The 18,918-nt window shown below is 41.6% G+C and overlaps 1 protein-coding gene across 2 annotated transcripts in view; it reads left to right on the forward strand.

The window, feature by feature from the left end:
* Window positions 1-18,918, forward strand: part of LGI1 (leucine rich glioma inactivated 1) — a 45,338-nt gene that overhangs the window by 9,125 nt on the left and 17,295 nt on the right. The window contains exons 3-4 of one of the 2 annotated variants that reach the window (XM_018558713.1): window positions 13,931-14,002; window positions 17,364-17,435. In XM_018558713.1, the coding sequence (XP_018414215.1) occupies window positions 13,931-14,002; window positions 17,364-17,435 (144 nt within the window). The remainder of the gene's footprint in view (window positions 1-13,930; window positions 14,003-17,363; window positions 17,436-18,918) is intronic. The other variant, XM_018558714.1, reaches the window with a different exon arrangement.

Raw genomic sequence — 18,918 nt, forward strand, 5'->3', positions numbered from 1 at the left:
TTAATGCAATAGGCTGCGCACGCCTATGGTCTAACACCTTCTCCCCTCTAGGTCTAAGTGTACATAGTTAAGTGATTACATAAAATAGAAAATAAAGTAACGTTGTGCATTAGTCTAATAGTATATGAAGTGAAAATTATTCCAACGGATGTCCTACAAGCAGTAGAATCTTGAATAGACAGATTGAACGTTTTGTATCTCCTAATACTAAGGGAAGCCATTATTATGTTTCCCTTGCTATAAAGAAGTGAATGTTCATTTATAATCTTGTCCTAATGGGTTGACTGTTTCTGCATAAATGAGCAGACATCATGGTTGAATGCTTGAAATAAGCCTTCCTAGGCAATATTATTCATGTATTTATATCTTCACAATGTTTTCTGACAGTAATGGCTGCTTTCAGAGTAGGAGTCAGCTAGTTGAACCAAGATATCTGTAGAGGTAGGAAGTGGTGTCCTTCCATAAACTATTTAGTGGGAAAATCAAGCTGGCCAGTGGGCCACATGAAGGGGCAAGACATTGTTAGGGAATGGCTAATATCTCCAAAATATACATCTACTTTTTTATGATAGGTGATGTAATTTCGGATTTCTTTTATGTGCATTACTGGACAATGCTGATGGAATCAGCAAAGATGGAGAGCAATTCAGCTACAGTTCCTGACCCACAAACCATGAAATCCTTTGTAAGGACACTATAGCAGGCAAAGCCACACTTCAGACTTCGAAGGATGAAAAATAAGGCTAAGAAGGACATTATCTGCAGTTGGTTGACTAGTTCCATTGCCCTGTGTGTTATCCAGATATCTGACTAGGCTGTAAATGGCTCACATGTTGAAGATTAGTTTAGATTAGTCACCAGTGTATTGCCACATCTGTGAGAGATCAGGTGGCCTTGGAGATGCTGGGTTTTACTGTCAGTAGAGATGCAGTTCTCATCACCTTTCATGCTGATTATCCTGTGCAACACACATAAAAAGCTGGTCATCCAACAGGTATCCATCCAAAATGGAGCTGCCAGTTTAGGCTTGTGCAGGCATTGGCTGGTTTGACCTTTAACTGTTCATACTGTTTCATATCTAAAGAATTCCAGGCAGGATAAAACGCAAGCTTTGCAGTGGGGCTACCTCCACACTGCAAGGGTTAAGTGCTTGTTTGGGTCTAGGGTGTAAAATCAAAAAGATATACTCACCCAAACCTCGGTCTCACCTGGCTGCTAGACCACTCCCCAGAGCTTATCTCCCCCTCTGCTCCAGTGGTCTAAGCATCCATGAGTCATGACATCTAATACAGTGTATTAGACATGAGGACACCTATGGACATTCCACCTCCATAGCAGAGGGGGGACATAGGTTATGGGGACCAGCCTAGCAGCCAGGCAGGACTAAAGATTGGGGAAGTATTTCTAAATTTTACACCCTAGACCAAAATGAGCACTTAACCCTTTCAGTATGGGGGTAACCCCACTGCAAGGGTTAGGTTTTTTTCTGCCCAGAGTTCTTTATTCTCCGACACCCATACAGGTTTTAGTAAGCGTTTTATCTGATATCTCTAGGATGGTAAAGGATTCTATGTATGGCTTGTAAAGTCATCATGTCACATGTATGTCCCAGTTTGCAATTCCAGAAGGCCCGGGAAGCCTGTCTGTAGCAGATCAGCTTGGTGCTTGCTTGTAATACATTTATACAGACTGCCAAACCGGAGAATAGATATTTGCGATAGCAGTGTGGAGTCTGTTCTAGTACTGCCTGTGGCTGATGGTTTCCTAGCACACAGCTGGGCAGATGTAATAAGATAATGGTTATTTGCCGTGGATTACTGCGTGCTATACTCTACTCTTTACATCATTAAGGAACAATTATTTTGTTGGCAAGCTATGCTTGTAAAATTCTTTTTTTTAAATTAAAACAATTAAACAAAATTTTATTTTAAAGAAAGGAAAAAGATAGTTTTTTAAAACAACGGGAACCTTCCAAAGCTAAACTTTTGTGTATTATGCTAAGCCAGCCATAGATATCAGAGGCTGGTCGGATTTCAGGCACATTCCAACCACCTTCAGGTTTGCCCAGGTTGTATTACTGTGGGATACAGACAACTCCATTAATAACTTATCAGTGGAGTAAACTGTAGTGATCATTCCAACAGGAACAACACTATATTTCCAAAAATATGTGGACATGTGACCATCACTCGTACAGTATATGGCCAGAAATATGTGGACACTCCTCCAAATAATTGAGTTTAAGTATTTCCTGTAAAGGGTTCTGGTAATGCTACAGCATACAAACCCCTTTTTGGGGACCATCCATGCACTATTTTTTTTACCATAATTCCACACATGGTACTGCGCTAATGCATGCTGCACTGCAGCACACGGTGGCTGGGAGGTACATTGGGGTGCCATTCAAATGAATGCTAATGCAACCCACCTATTGCACAGTACCTCATGCTAGGTATGCTGTGCGATAGCGTGCACTAGGGTGAATGGGCCCTTAGACAATTGTGCCACTCCAGCTATGTGGCAACAGTTTGTGCAAGGCCCATTTCTGTTACAGCATGACTGTGCCACTGCGTACAAAAACAGGTCCCTAAAGACATGGTCTGATGAGATTGGAGTGAAGCAACTCAAGGGACCTACACAAAGCCTTGACCTGAACTCTACTGAGCACCTTTTGGATGAATTAGAACGCTGATTGCAAGTTAGGTCTTCGCACCCAACATCAGTGCCTGACCTCACCAATGCTCTTTTGGCTGAGTGAGCACAAACTCTCCATAGACAAACTCCAAAATCTTCTCGATGCCTTTACAACAGAGTAGAGGCTTTTATAGGCACAAAGGTGGGTGCGGGTCAATTCCATGTTGAGGCCGATGGTTTTGGAATGAACGTTAAGCTCACGATGGTGTGATGGTCAGGTGTCCACCAACTTTTGACCATATAGTGTACATAATTCAGGGTGTTCAAAAGAAGGTGAGCATAAGCAGGATCCTGCTTCTGATGGTCCAAGCTCAAGAAACATTGATTGTTAGTGACATGTGTCATTTTGAAAGTATAAAAACCAGTGTAATTGGTCAGAAAATGGGGAAAATGCATTCAAAACACTCCATTTCCCGCAACATCTGCCTCTGGTCTTTGTTGCGATGGAACACAGACTGTTAGATTGTGCCCTTATTTGAGATATTAGACAAAAAAATTATATTCATAAAGGCCAGAACCCTGACTAGGAAAGGGTTAATCACTGCCCCATAATCATTAACTCATGCTCACGTAGTGCAGTAATACCTTTTAACCACCCTAATAACCGTCATGACCCATGTGTTTATCTCTTAAATGGAAGCCGTGCTATTATTACATTGAAAGGTATAAATTCCATACAAATCATCCAGTCCTATGTATAGCGACTTTAGGATAACATCCTCGTTGTGCTGTAAATGTCCTAACATTTATAGACTGTTGCTAGGCAGCTGCGGGAGTGATGGGAAAACACCATCTGTAAGCACACCGCACGGCAGGAGTCCTAGAATAGGGAATGCGGAATGTGATCTGTTTTACAAAGGAGAGATCTACCCATGGATATTTCCAATCTTTGATTATTTTCACATTTTGGACAACAAACAGATTATCATAATCACAATGCATCGTTGTATTCCTACTTATTATTGGTAAATAGCATGTAGTGCTACATTTGGCAGCTGCACAGTAATATGCAATGCTGCTATAGGCCCAGCCTCTATTGTGCACATGGCATTGGTATGAATGGTGAAGGAACAGTGGTCTCAGAGGTTGGGGTCATGACTGGACAGAAAGGGGGCCCACACTGCGTAAGGAGTTTAAGCCTCAAAGTAGAAATCTGAATTAAAGTGACAGTAAATTCATGAATTAAATCTTAAATATGTATTCAAGTACCTTAACTAGGGATGCACCGATACTAGTATCGGTATCGGTGCATCCGATACCTTGCTCGATAGCGAACTGACCGGCAGTGTCACAGGGGAACATGGAGCCGGCTTCCCAGGCAATCAGGAAGGCGGGTGGCGAGTAATGACCTGCCTCCCTTATTCCTGATTGGCCGGAAAGCCTATGCTAATAAAGCTGGTTTCCCGGCCAATCAACATTGAGCCAGCTGAACAGCCGGGTCATTACTCGCTGCCCAGCTTCCTAATTGGCTGGGAAGTCAGCTTGATGCTGATTGGCTGGGAAGCCGATTTCCCAGCCAATCACAATCGAGCCGGCCACACAACATGGAGCCAGCTTCCTGGGCAATCAGGAAGCCGGGGGGCATGTCATTACTCGCCGCCCTGCTTCCTGATTGCCCAGGAAGCCGGCTCTATGCCAGTGGAAGCACCAGTATCAGTAGTTGGTATCGGCGAGTACCGAAAGCAAAATATCCGGTATTGGTGCATCCCTAACCTTAACTATTAACCTTAACTAATAAAATGTATCTTATTTGTGTATCACTCAGCTGTAGATCCTCAAATCATCTCTGAATTCATGCTGACACCATGGGAAACAAAAGTAGCCTCCCTCGAGTACCTTAACAGTGTCAGCATGAATTCAGAGATGATTTAAGGATCTACAGCCGAGTGATACACAAATAAGGTTCAGTAATGTTAATAGTTAAGGTACTTAAATGCACTTGAAGCAAATTGGGGTTGATTTACTAAAGGCAAATAGGCTGCTCACTTTGCAAGGAAATGTCCACTTTGCACGGGAATTTTCCTTTAGTTTAGTGAATTTGGTGAAAATTCTCTTTTCAACGAATACCCAATCACAGGCAAGGGAAATGAAAAAAACACAAAACATATTTTTGCATGCACATGATTGGACTATGGAAGTCAGCAGAGCTTCCCCTTATTCACTCAGTGGAAAAATCCCTTGTAAAGTAAACAGCCTATTTGCCTTTAGTAAACCAACCCCATTATGTCTAATCACATGAGCCACGTGCACCACGCATGAATCTTGGGCACCGGTTTATAACTCTTCCACCCAGCCATATGCTGGGTAAATGCTGTTCGCATGGGATTCCGACCACTAGATGGTGCTGAGGAGCTCCTGTATGAACATCATTCGCCCAGTACATGGCTGGGTGGAAGAACTTATGAATAGGCCCTTTGGTGTAGTTCGTTCAGATATGTGCAGTAATTGACCATCAAATAACTGTTGTGCTTGGCCTCTGTAAAAATGACCAGCCACTGCTGCTCTGTCTGTTTGTACAGAGTGGCTGGTCTTGTATCCGCCCCCTCCTGTAGTTTTCTGCAGGAAGCCTGTAGTGGGTGGGCCTACTTGATCCCTCCAGTAATATCTGGGTTTGCAAATGCATTTGGTGCACATAAAGTGAACTGATATCCTTCATGGCTATTGAGGACTGTACAGTATTTCTATGAAAGTTTTTAAGCTTGGAGTACAGCTTTATTGTGGTATGGCAGTTTATTAGTACCATAGTTCCTCCTATTGCCACAGGCCCCATTTTGCTTGGCAACAACATGTCATTCTGTTACCCGTTACTTTACCCGCCAGTCCCTTCATGGCTGGCTCGTCTGGTTGGTTTGGAGGGGGGAAAGTTTCACACTGACTATTTTGGCATGGGTCTCAAAGCTTTGCTGAAAAAATGTGGGAGGACATGCAGGACAGATCAAGAGAGAACACACTCTTTGCTACTATTCTTTACATAAATCTTTTTTTTTTTGCCTCTTACTTCCGTCAAATTGGCAAAAGTGTGTTTGCCTTGCGAACAACAGAAGCATCCTTTCTTCTCTTGGAAAGCGTTTTCAATGCTTTTGGCCAGGTTGCCACAGGTTCCCCTACTTGGCACTAGTCCCCTATTAATTTTAGCTAGCCATTAGGAACCATATATGCAGTTTTGCTGGAGATGTTTCCATACTTCCCTGAGTTACAACTGAGGAGGTTTCATGTTGCCAGGCAGGACATTTACACAGAGGGGAGCACTGTCCAGAGATGGGGTGACTGAGAAGAAAATTAAAATTAATAAAAAAGTCTTAAAATGTTATTGTTTAATTATTTATATATTCTTTATAGTTTTGTTTTCAGTACATTGTATATGGGCCCCTATAAAATGGGAGTACAGGTAGTAACGTTTGTAACGTTTGTTTTGCTGCCTGTGCCCCTGTTCAGAAGATTTCACCTCACTTTCTGTCCCTGTGACAATTGGATTTTGAAAATTTGGGGTTTAGCTTCAGTGGAGACACCTTTTTCCCATGATAACTCTTACAGGAGTGAATTTCACTTCCTATGAGTAGATCTGCTCTCACTTCCTGTTGCCTCAAGGACAGGAAGTGAGATTAAATCTTTCTAATGAGGATACAGACGGCAGTAAAAACCTTACAGTGACCTGGAAGAAGAGGCTGGCACCCCTCATCTGCATGTCTAACAAGAGCCAACTTCCTGTAATGTACGTACAGTTCTACAAACCAGACCCAAAAAGGGGTGCACTCCTCACCGACACGAGCACGGAAGCATTACAACTACCCCCTGCTGTACAGTAATAGCCTCCGTTTGTAAGTAGGAGTCGTATGTAACTCGGGGACTGCCTGTACTGTACATGTCTGTGCTCATGTGTTGTTGTATTTGCAGATTGAACATAGGTTGTGCCTGCCAAACAGTAGCATCTTATGTATCCTTATTTAAAGGAGAACTATGGGGTAAGTGTTTTTCCCCATAGTTCTCCTTAGGGTCATGGGAGGACACAAACTAGCGTCCTCCCGTGACCCAAAGCTCAGTGTACCATGGTATACTGAGACCACCGCGGCTGGGACGGATCTCGACATTACTGTCTAGATCCACCCAGCTGTGTGACTGACAGCTGGCTCTGCCTATTTAGAGGCAGAGCCAGCTGTGCCCGCCCCCTCCCCCGTCCTTTCCTCCAGTCAGCCCTGGAGGATCGGAGTGGGGAGGGGGGGAATCCCTGCGGGGAGCCGTGAGTGACAGTCACGGCTCTCTGCAGAGACATGATCAAGAAGTGAGCGAGCAACGGTATGTGTTCGCTCACTTCCCAATCTATTGAGCCGACCTGTGTCAGTTTCATTGTCACACGTCGGCTCGAACTATGAGGTTGAGTGAAAATCACTCGCCTCATAATTGTCCTTTAATATGACTTCTGGCTATTCTCACAGCAAGCTTAAACTGTCATCATGTATTCTGCAAATGGTGGAAAAGTAATAACTAACTATTAGCGTGTTAGAAAAAACAAATCAGGTTTGTTTAATCTTACGCAGATCTTCAATTGTGCGGTTAATGAGATGATAGCAGTCACCTGCAGACAACAGCTAATGGCACCCTACATTAAATATGCAAAATGTAGCATGTAAGCAAGAATTCTGGTCAAATGGTTGAATGCAGAATTAAAACCATAATTGTAAATGTTTTCACCTGCCAATATGTTTCTAAACCTTTTTGAGTTGCATACTTATGTCATACTTCCTATGTCTCCTAGTTTACTGGGCTGTGAAAGAATACCTTAAAGTAATATTAAACCCTTTAAACATTTTTTTCAATAATGAATCCAGATCAAACAAATATACATTGCCCAGCAAAGTCATTCTTACAATGTTTGCCCAAGCACTTATACCCTGTTTCCCCAAAAATAAGACCTACCCCGTAAGAACTAGTACTATTTTTGGGAATTGCTAAAATATAAGACCTACCCCGAAAATAAGACCTAGTTGTGACCACTCCCAGGGCCGGTGGTGGCATAAGGGGGAACTTGAAGAGCCGCGGGAGAGGCAGTAGAGAATTAGCGGTGCCAACGAAGCCGGCGCTAGAGGAAGCAAGGCGGCACCGGAGGGAGCAGAGCCGCATAAACCGATGCCTCCTCTAGCGCCGGCTCTTGTCACATGCGGAGTGATACCAAATCCACTCCGCCTGTGAGGAATCGATAGTGAAAGTGCGCTTTGCTTATTCTGGCCAGCGATTGGTTAGCAAATTGCTCTCGGAAATGCACGGCACCCCTGATTGCCCTGATCACCATATTTTTCTACATGAATAAGTGTGGATTGTTGTACATAAAAAAAATAAAAATAAAACCTACCCCGAAAATAAGACCTAGTGTGTTTTTTTGAGTCAAAAAAATATAAGACAGTGTCTTATTTTCAGGGAAACACGGTAGTTATCATATTTCCAAAACAGCTGTCTCCAACTCTCTCAGCTCAGTTTGCCTGAACTTCCTGTCCAGTACAAGATCACAAGGAACAGTTCAATGTCTAGCAGCTGAACATCTACAAGCTTGAAGAAAAGAATTAGGAGGAGTGGGGATCAGAGAGCAAGGAAGTAGTTTGTCCTGCTGTGTCTGTGTATTTGTGAAGACACACACAGCTCAGTGTGGCTCCATAGGTCCCTGCAAGGAATGGGAGCCTCCCTAAAACAGTATATCAGGGCCAGTGCTCAGGAGACCAGCTGATTGTGGAGGGAGCTAAAAACTTTGAACATTATGGAGCAGCATCCATTGTAGGTAATTTAATCAGCATTTGAAATAGCTTTAAAACATCTTGAATTTAATATCACTTTAACATAGTTACACAGTAACACTGCCGGGGTCTCCTCCTTGTTCTCCTTCTGTATGCCTGCTACACACTTCTTTTATTCAGATCCCAGGATCTAAAAAGACTTTAGTTTGACAGCATTGTGCAATGCAACAGAGCCCGATTATGGGAAGATAATACAAATACAGAATTCATGAATATTCATTAGCAGTGCTGTACTTGGGATAAATGTAACCATTGTTATTGTATATATGACTTCTTTTTGCCTTTGGACCCCAAAGGGCCTATCGTACCTACATTATGTCTTTAATTATTGTCTTGGCACCCACTTTGTGCACCTGGCTGTCTTCACTTGCTAAGTCCCTCTAGTTGCTGATATTCTCATCTGTGTCTAGTGTTGAATCAGAACCAGAAATCAGTAATGTGGGCAAGTAATGCAATAAAAGGAATTGGTGTACGTCTTTGTGTGCTGTGCTCCCCGTGCCATGAAATGTCCATAACACAGTGTAGTATTGAAATCCTGGGAAAGACTTCAAGTTGCTGCTTCTCTACATTCATCTGGGTCACAGAGAGGATAAGGCAACTATAGGACAATATTCCTTTTTATCTTGCTATTACAAGGCAGCATACTGAAAAAAACACTCAGCTGCACATTAAACATTTAAATATTTAGGAAGAAATGAATCACTTGTGGACAAATACATCAGTCAGCTCGTTCTGAAATCAAGAGGTGACCACTAGGAAGAAAGTAGAAGGAAGGTGTGGGGCACTAGGTCCCTTATTGCACTGGGTATTCCCAGTCAGGTCACAAGTAGTGTAGAGGGAATGGTTACCCTTTGGCGGCTCTCCCAGCAGTAGTGGCTGAAGGTCTACCCTTAGCTCAAGGACTAGATGTATAAGAAGAAAGCAGCAGAACCATAATGTGAAAAGTCCAGTTTCAGTTTTATTTAGAGTCTTGTATCATAGAAAGCCAATTCGTTTCTGAGTTTAAAGGGCCCCTGTTCATCAGGGCTTGACAGTGTTTAATAAATCTGTAAAAATAAATCAAAGCAACTTGACTTTTTGGTTTTTTTTTGTAGACGTTTCACCGGTCATCCAACTAGTCAATTCAGAATTGAGAATACTAGTCAGATGACCAGCAAAAGGTCTTCAAGAAAAAAAACAAGTGTAGTCGCTTTGATTTATTTTTACAGATATACCATGACCTGGATGAATGAGAACCTTCACAGACAGTGTTTGATAAAGGGGTATTGGACTGGTATAATAGGAGGGATCCTGAGGGGTATAAGTATGATCACACTAGATGCTGGTTGGGCATCTTGTGATTCTACTTATACCCCATCAGCATCCCTCCTATTATACCAGTCCATTACACCTTTCTAAAACACTGTCAAGCCCTGATGATGGGGGGCTCTTTAAATGCCAAAAATGCTTTGGATTTTTTGATGAAAGATTCTAAATGAAAGTAAATCTAGACTTTAGGCACTCCTGCTGGCGCTTTCCTGTTTGCACATCTAATATCAGTCATTTTCAGGTCACCTTTTCCATCACACACAGAAAGTTGATTTTTCTATACGTATATATCCAGGACTGAGGGCTTAGGTACACTCTTACCACAGGCCTGCACTCTAGGATGCCACTACAGAGGGTGCAGAAGCAGCATCCGCAGCTGGACCTGCAAAGGTGTGTTACACAGATTAATTCAACGTTTTCTTCCTTCTACAGCCCATTTTCTGTCCTGTTATCTGCGGTCTAAACTTCTAATGAGCTATAATTGAAATAAGGTGACATTCCAATTCAATTTAATAAAAATGATACCTTGAGTGCTGAATGGAACAATCAAAGGCTTTTTTGTATGAAATAGGAAGGAGCTTTTCATTTCAAAAACTTTGTGGCCTTCAGTTACCCCCCTGCACAAGCTATCTAAATCTTTGACTTACTATCAGTCTGTCCTCTTATAATGCACTGTATTCATTTTTAATGAGACCCTAGGTTGCGTTTTTATTTATAGTTGCCAAATTGCCAAGTTGAGGCCAGCAAGCCGGATAATAGACAACTGCATATCACAGCTGGTAAAACCAGAACATGATAACAGAGAGGGTGCTTATAGCGATCAGATTAGACCGCATTGGCTGCTGTGGGAAAGAGGACAGTTTTTCTTTTACGTTGGTTTGTATAAGTGCTGCATAGTGCTATCATAACATACAACGGGCAAATGTGATAACACGAGATTAAAAAAGCTCTACTGTATTGATTCCTTAAAGTGACATTAAACTCAGGAGTTAAATCTTACAAATGCATTCACATACCTCAACTAGGTATACAAGTGTATCTTATTTGTGTATCACTCGGCTGTAGATCTTCAAATCATCTCTGAATTGGTGTTGACACTGTCCTTCCTTCTAGAGGGGGGCTACTTTTGTTCCCCATGGTCCATGTGTGTGTTGTAAAGTAGTCACCGCTCCATGCTCGCTCCCGTGATGGAATACAATCTCATATTTAGTGTATTAATTCGCATTACGATTGTATTCTATCATGGGGGGGAGCTTGGAGCTGTGACTACTTTACAACACACAGGGACCATGGGAAACAAAAGTAGCCACCCTCCAGAAGGAAGGACAGTGTCAGCACCAATTCAGAGATGATTTGAGTATCTACAGCCGAGTGATACACAAATAATACATTTTTGATAACAAGTAAGGTACTTGAATGCATTTTTGAGATTTTGGCCTTGTTCACACCAAGCGCGTTTCAGGAACAGAGCAGAGCAGTTACAGACTGGAGCAAAACTGCGTCCAATGTATTCCAATGGTATTTTTAGCTCCAGTTCACATCGCAGCGTTCCGTTCCAGAGTAGGTCCAGAGCAGGTAACACAACTGCAGCAGGCCCTATTTTACCTGCTCTGGAACACATGCAAACGCATCAAAAACGCATGCAAACGCCCTGGAACACACTGAAAGCCCATTTTAAACTAAACTAAAAAAAAAAAAATTTAAACCAAAAACGCCCCGGTACGCATCAAAAACGCGGCACAACCCACTGCACTGCGTGTGCAGAAACTCATGCAGATCTGTCTGCATTTGGTGTGAACAAGGCCTTAACTCCTGAGTTTAGTGTTTCTAAAGCTAAAACGTTTTGGTGGTATGATAAAAGCTTACAATCACTGTCAAGTTTTTGTTTGCTATAGACAAATCCATCCAGCACCTGACCCTAAACACCACTGATAGGGCACATTACTGAGTATATGGGGTGCTGACTTTTCTGTTTTATGAAGTTTTTATTGCTGTCTGTGTACTCACTAAGGAGATTCACCATCTCTATTTTTCCTGGTGCCCATTGAGTGAGGGAACATCCACGATTTTGAGTTGTCTGTCATTATGATATAGTTTTAAATATGTCACATAAAAGATCTTCATAGTGTTATACAGCTAACGACACAAAATATATTTTGTCTTTTAATTTGTGTTGCCCTTGCCAAGCTACAAGCAGGGAAATATAATTAGTTTTGGAGCCTTTTACTTAAATCTGCAATGGCTTTGAAGAAAGCTGCATCGAAAAGGCACTCTAGGCATTGCTCTATTTGGGGATGCTGCAGGTACCCAAGTTGCTTCCAGAGTGTTAGTTCAGAGTGTCAGTTCACTACGATGCAAGTTATTTCAGTTGTGTTTGTTATTTTATTGCATTACCAATTTTTGCATCAAAACGTCCAATATAAAACTATAACTATTACACTGATGCACAAGTATTATTTCACATGAAATGGTTATTTGAAAAGTGCAAGCCTTTGTTTCTGATGAATCTGTATTTTATCTCACAAAACAGTGCTCTTTCTTCTGTCCTCAATAGACACCTCAAGGAAGGTCTTGCCTCAGGTCTTGCCACCGCACCAAGCTCCCCTCCCTCCCAACTCTTTTTTAAATTCCCTTTATTGATACTTTTTTTGAAACTGTCTTCTGGAGGGTCACTTCCTGGGGTCCTTTTTCTCTTATTCTGGTGTTGGCTATGGGTGGTCCTCAATACCAGAGATGTTAAGGCTAGATTCACACCTAGGCGAATGAGCTGGTGAGCTGTTTTCATGCGGTTGTCACACGTGTTTGTTTGCGCAAATTTGGTTTGTGTCAATCGCCCAAAAAAAGCTCCTGCACCTTTTTGCGCCACAGGCGATTTATACTGCGTGACCAGTCACAAAGGTGTGAACAGCTTTTATAGGCTTGAATGGAAACCTCTATTGTGTGAGATATTGCACGGCTAAATCTGCGTGACAAATCCCCTAGGTGTGAACCTAGCCTAAGATGTACAGCTCTCTACAGCAGCCATGGCCGATATAGTAACACACCTCAAGGGTGTGTGTCCAGGACAGTCTGAATTCACAGGGAGTGGGTTGAGAAACACCAGCCGTCATTCAACCTTGATGAGGAGCACTACCTAGTAGCTGAGTGGACTCTCTGTGTGGGACAGAGCTGTATTAAATGGGAGTATTGCACTGAAAGCTGTATTTTTCATTTTACTGAGTTCAAAGAAATTGAATAAAAACATCATCATGGAATTCTACTTTAATGCCAGTCAGGAGATAGAGATTTCTCGAGGACAACTCATTTTTGTAAATTGTTTTTAACATGCATAATATGGAAAAATAGATATTATAGCTTTCATGCAGCAAATCCAGCTAACCCTTGCAATAAAACCTTTAGAAAAGGAAAAGCACTATTTTTTTTTAAAGTAACAGGGTTGTTCACAAAAGGGTGAAGAGTTTGGAGGAGGCAGGAGAAGTGAACAATCTAGGACAACATAGCTGAACTGGAAAGTGAGCTGAATTAGAGAATTTTTCTAAATCAGCTATTTTGGCCTAGATTGTTCACTTCTCCTGTCTTCTCCAAACTCTTCACCCTTTTGTGAATAACGCTGTAAATTTAGCAAACAAGCTACTGTATTGAAAATGGTGCATACGTTAGACTTTAGTGAAGTGACATTGTAGTGTCTAATAGAAAAAGCTGGGGGCAGTTTCTGGCAGGGTTATTCACAAAGTTAGGAGAAGTGAACAATCTAGGCCAAAATAGCTGATTTGGAAAAATTATTCTAATCGGCTCACTTTCCAGTTCAGATTTGTTGTCCTAGATTGTTCACTTCTCCTGCCTCCTCCAAACTCTTCACCCTTTTGTGAATAACCCTGATAGTATTTATTTGATGGTCAGTATTATGTGGCAGTTGGATGTTGTAGCTGTGTATGTTGGCTCAGTGTGGTCCTCTCAGGAGTAAGTAGGTGCTACCCCTGTCAGAGATATAACGTGCTCTAATTCTTGCTTTTAACATGTTTGCCCCCTTCCCTCAATAACACATTGTTTGCCTATAAACTCCTTTTAAATAGATTAATTTCTTCATTCATAAACCAGTCACTTTCTCTTCCTTGTCCTAATTGTTGTGTGTTATACTTATGCAGACTATTCACTTCAAACACTTTTGATGCAATCAGTGATGATGCATTTTCTGGTCTTCCTCACCTAGAGTACTTGTAAGTATGAGCACCGAGCCATTACCATTCTTATAACTCATATACACAGCACTATGTATTTACCAAGACAGCAGCCAGGCTGCTTCCACTGTTCATGTCTTATTCATGGCTGCTTTTTCATTCTTAATGCAGATGACAGAGAATCTGCAGCTTGTAAATCGATCACAGTGGAAATGTTCAGTTAACAGATAACATTGAAGATTTTGTTCTTATATGTCCAAATTCTTAACCAAATGGGGTCTCATGCATAAAAACTGCAGAGAAGGAAAGCATCAAAAGCACAGATCATCATGCCCAGATCTTGGAGCAAATGACATCATTGTAGTTTTATGATGTTACCACACTGCCCCACACAGATGGAGCAAAGTTTGTGCTGTGGACATGGTAAAGACAGTTCCTACATTTACATACTACATTAAAAGGGTTAGACAGGTTTACCTGGTGTAACATATACAAACAGCCCAACCCCACTTTAAAACATATCTAAGCCCAAAAACAAAAATGTAATATCTTGCAACTCACCAATCCTTAGATGTAATGTAGAACTGTTAAAAATCTCAACATGTTGAATGCACTGATATGTTGGCTGTAGTGACCGAGCGGTCTAGTGATATAGATATATATGACGTTTTGGAGTGCAAAGTCTTTATTGGCTGTCATGACTGTAAAACACTTTCAAACATCTGTCCCTCAAAAAGTCTTTATTTCTGTGAACTTGGGACATCCATATATTATTAGTGCCATTTGGGCTTTGCACAACCCCCACTATGATCCCAGAGCAATAAAAATCTTCCCTATAGAAGAAGTATATAGAGGTTCATCTTCCCGTCACCATAAGTAGGGCTCTATTTCCTTGTAGGTTGAGGTGCAACATTGAGAAAATGATTGTTACTATGGTTACCGCCTTCTCTTTCATCTTACTACAGTTTCTATACATGAGGCCCATAATATCCCATAATTCAGTGCTCTTATTTGAGTTATGTAGTTGATAGTGGTGTGTCTTAAATGAAATGCATGCTGCCTTCTCTCCTGCTCCTTGCATGTCCCCCAAGCCTTTTAATTATTTTGCTGTGTCCCTTTTATACCCATTCAAATCAAAGCTTCTTTTGTGTATTAAAAAATAAAACCAGAACAGGTCATCCAAACATAATGGAGGCAGCCAGAATGCAGCATCCGTTCTCTAGGAGATACAAACATTAGTTTGGTACTTAGTGCCTCCCTGATGGTTCCGATCTCCGGGAGTTGACAAGCTGACCATTTGTTCAGTTTACAAATTGGCCGCCTCCATTGTGCGTGGGCAAGTGGTTAATTTTAATCACTGTAACTCATTTATCATCTCTGTAACACAAAGCATAGAAATGTTGTTAAAATGTACATGGTTAACCTCTGTCAACAAGTTATTCTTTAAGATCATATAAAGATGTTAAATATCATCTATAGATTGTAGAAGAAGGTGACCAGACTAGGATCTTACCGCCATGTTCAGGATTGGGAAAACCTACTGATTAGTTCTGAAGGGCATATTCTCCCAGGAACTCTCATGATATGATAGATAAAGCTCACTGCGGGATAGTAACGTTTTTGTTAGCGCATACAGCAATGTATAGACGCAACCCCATATTCAGTGGGTCGCCGCATGCTTTCCACTTTTCTAGGTGAGAGGCTCATCAGCCTCCCCTAGCGCAGCACTGTCAGTTCTTACACTGAGCAGCCATTCAAAATATGCACTGGGGGTATGGTTGCAAGGGATCTCCATCCATACATGCATTGCTTATAGCTCCCTTACATGTCCTGTAGCGGTGCCTAAACTGGAGTGACATCACATTCTGGCTCCCAGCACCTCTACAGGCGCACATGGGAGCTGTATAACCAATGCACATATGGATGGAGCTCTGTCACAGCACAGCAGCCCACACTGCCGTGCGTACCATTGCAGTGCAAATTGGATCTTAACTTAATGACCGAGGACAAATGTGGGTCCTGAGGTTACACAGGTTGAGAACCACTGGTATAGACAGTACTTATGACACATGTACTGGTGTCTGTATCCAAGATGAGTTGAGGGAACCTATAATCTTAACTGGAACTTTCTACATGATGTGACCCTGAGAGTCTTCACTACGTGATGCCATGCTTACTGGTTATATGGGTCAGTGACTGTATTGGCTTTATAAGTTCAGTTTGCAGTCACTGCAAGGATTTGCAATATTTGCTTTATATTTAAACTGTTTTTAATGAGTGATCTTAAATGTGTAACATCTGTCATTTCTAGGAGCTGTCATCAGAACTGATAGCAAGCTAGTATTAAAACAAACATTATATTTGCTAAAAAGATATACACAATAAAGCAGATATGTAAAACATTAAGAAGAAAACCCTGACAAAAGTATACTTTTGTAGAGCACTGTCAATAAAATAAGATCACAATGTTTCACAGTTTGCTCTTTATTAGGACACTTTTTATAATCTTCTGTGGAATGGTGCATGCTCCACCGTTTGCTGAATGTCGCATTCTCCGTTTGGTGACTACAGCGAACATCCCAGTGCATTATGCTTTAGCATGGCTGCTTGTATTTCCAATTGGAAGTGCACAGGGAAGGGTGACAATGCCACAATTAAACTGAGAAAGGAATGTTACCCTAGAAAAGGATGTGCTTGTGGATATACTTTGCTGCTAGTATCACCAGGTGTGATTTAAACTGAAAAAACAGGAAATATAAAAAAGAGTAAACTTTTTAACATTAGAGGAACTTTTTAACATAGTCAGCAGTAAAGATATAGTTTATATAAAAGTCAGTGAAAAGACCTGGGTGTCTCACCTGCAATTTAGGAAGTAATCCTAGAAATTGTGAGGATACCTAAGATCATGAGTGTCAGTATCATATCCTGAGGGTTCCTAAGTATGCTTTTCAGCGACTACATTTCAGTTTCCCCTCCAAACCTCTGCAAAACAGAAGAAACCACGTAACCACGCTTATCAGGGAAGATGGTCATGTTTTGTTAACCATCGAGCTTATATAATAATGCAGTCCAAGGAGTAGTGATGTGCAAAGTGCAGTGGTCCACAGCAACCAGTCAGATCTCTAGATCAGTAATAGTTCACTCCTGACTGATTTCTGTGGGTTATTGCACATTATAGTTTGCTTTCCTGAATAAGCTTACATGTGTTCTGTCCTATTAACAGACATGTGAAAAGATGCCATTTTCATGTTGTAATAGTAGAATAATTATACATTGTAGATGTTTCTATGTGGGTGGCATAGATTTGTAAATGCTTTAACTTGTATCACAGGCTGAGCATTAACAGCTTTTTGTCAGTGATGATCTTGCCATATAAACAATATTCATATTTGTCTTTTAGGTTTATTGAGAACAACAAAATAAAGTCCATTTCCAGAAATGCTTTTCGTGGACTCAAGTCTTTGATTCACCTGTAAGTATAAAATTAGATAATGAGTGTCTGGAGTAAAAATAACATTGGTCCTAAATAATCAGTCAGCAGTCCATGGTATTTGCTCTAAAGATGGCTGCCATACAAACACAATCCTTTGATAAGGAGTAAAGCAGATTTACTTACCTGATCCCAGCTCCCCCTGCAGTTGGTGCTCTGCTCTTCTCCCCTGCATTCCTGTTGGTGGAATGTCCCTCGGCGTCATCACGTCAAATGCAGGTCTTTGAAGCCTGCATTAGACTTGGTGACATCAGCAGTCCTTAGACAGAGCCCAGGGAAAAAAGAGGACGCAGGGACCAGTCTAGCAACCCTGAGGGAGCCTGCTTCACTCCAGCCCCTAGACATAACTGAGCACTTAACTCTTGGAATGCGGGGGTAGCCCCACTGCAAGGGTACTTTTTTTGGTTTGCTCAGCGATGGGCTTGAAACCAGAGACCTAGAGCAACAAGTATGGTGTAAATAATTGTCAGGAAAGTATCAGAATTCCTTGCCTCTATGCATGTTTTGGGTCAGGGACTCAGACAGCTTTGAAGCCAATGCATCAGCATGACAGCCTGGAAGCTAGGATTCTGAAAAGGAGAGTTCAGCAATGGCAGCCTCCATTATTCTGTCATAACAGATTCCCTTTAGCCAGTGTACACATCCACTTTCAGTGTTTGTTAAGTAAATGGGAGCCGGTGCTAAGAGAAATATAATAGCTGTCATTGCTGGCTTTGTTTTGCAAATGCTAAGTGCCTGGCTGTCATGCCTTCTAATGACTTCATCACTTTATGAGCCATGTACCCAGAACATGCATGCAGATCTATTTTGGATCAGTGATTCAAAATCACTGACTTAGACTATCAAGTGCCAGCCCTCATATTTCTCTAGGGTTTACTTTAAACAGTGGCTTTTCTCCATTAACTCTGTATTATAAGCAAAGACAAACTCAATGTCACACATTTTCCAACCTGTCCTGTCTCTTGGAAAATGAATACCAATATAGCAACATAACGCCTCACCACCATACATGGTGAAGTTGACAGAAAAATGTTTCCTTTTATCTCACAGTCTTTTCTCTAGTAGATCCAAAAGCAGCAATACAACTGATCTGAGCCTTGTGAGAAGTTTCCCAGTTGTTGGGTAATCTATGTGACTGATAAGCAGTTGTTGCCTTTACAAAGGGAGCCATTCTTGAAATACACATGTGCTGCATTCTGTGCCAGCTGAGTCTGGGATAAAAACTTCAATGAGTTTCAGCAGTGCACAATCTTAGAAATCACTGCCATCCATTCTTAGACATGCTGCCTTTTCAGATCACCCAAGGATTCCTTAGTAGAGATGAGGCTGGACTTGGTACAAACCCAATTCGCTTGAATTTGCTCAAGCCCTCTCAAAACTCTGATCGCTACCCCCTCCTACCGATCCAATCAGTGTTGCCAATTGTGGCGGAGGCATTCCCTTAACCCCCTTGTGATATATTGCT

This window comes from Nanorana parkeri, unplaced genomic scaffold (assembly GCF_000935625.1).
Source record: "Nanorana parkeri isolate BGI_ZX_2015 unplaced genomic scaffold, ASM93562v1 scaffold353, whole genome shotgun sequence".
NCBI lineage: Eukaryota > Metazoa > Chordata > Amphibia > Anura > Dicroglossidae > Nanorana > Nanorana parkeri.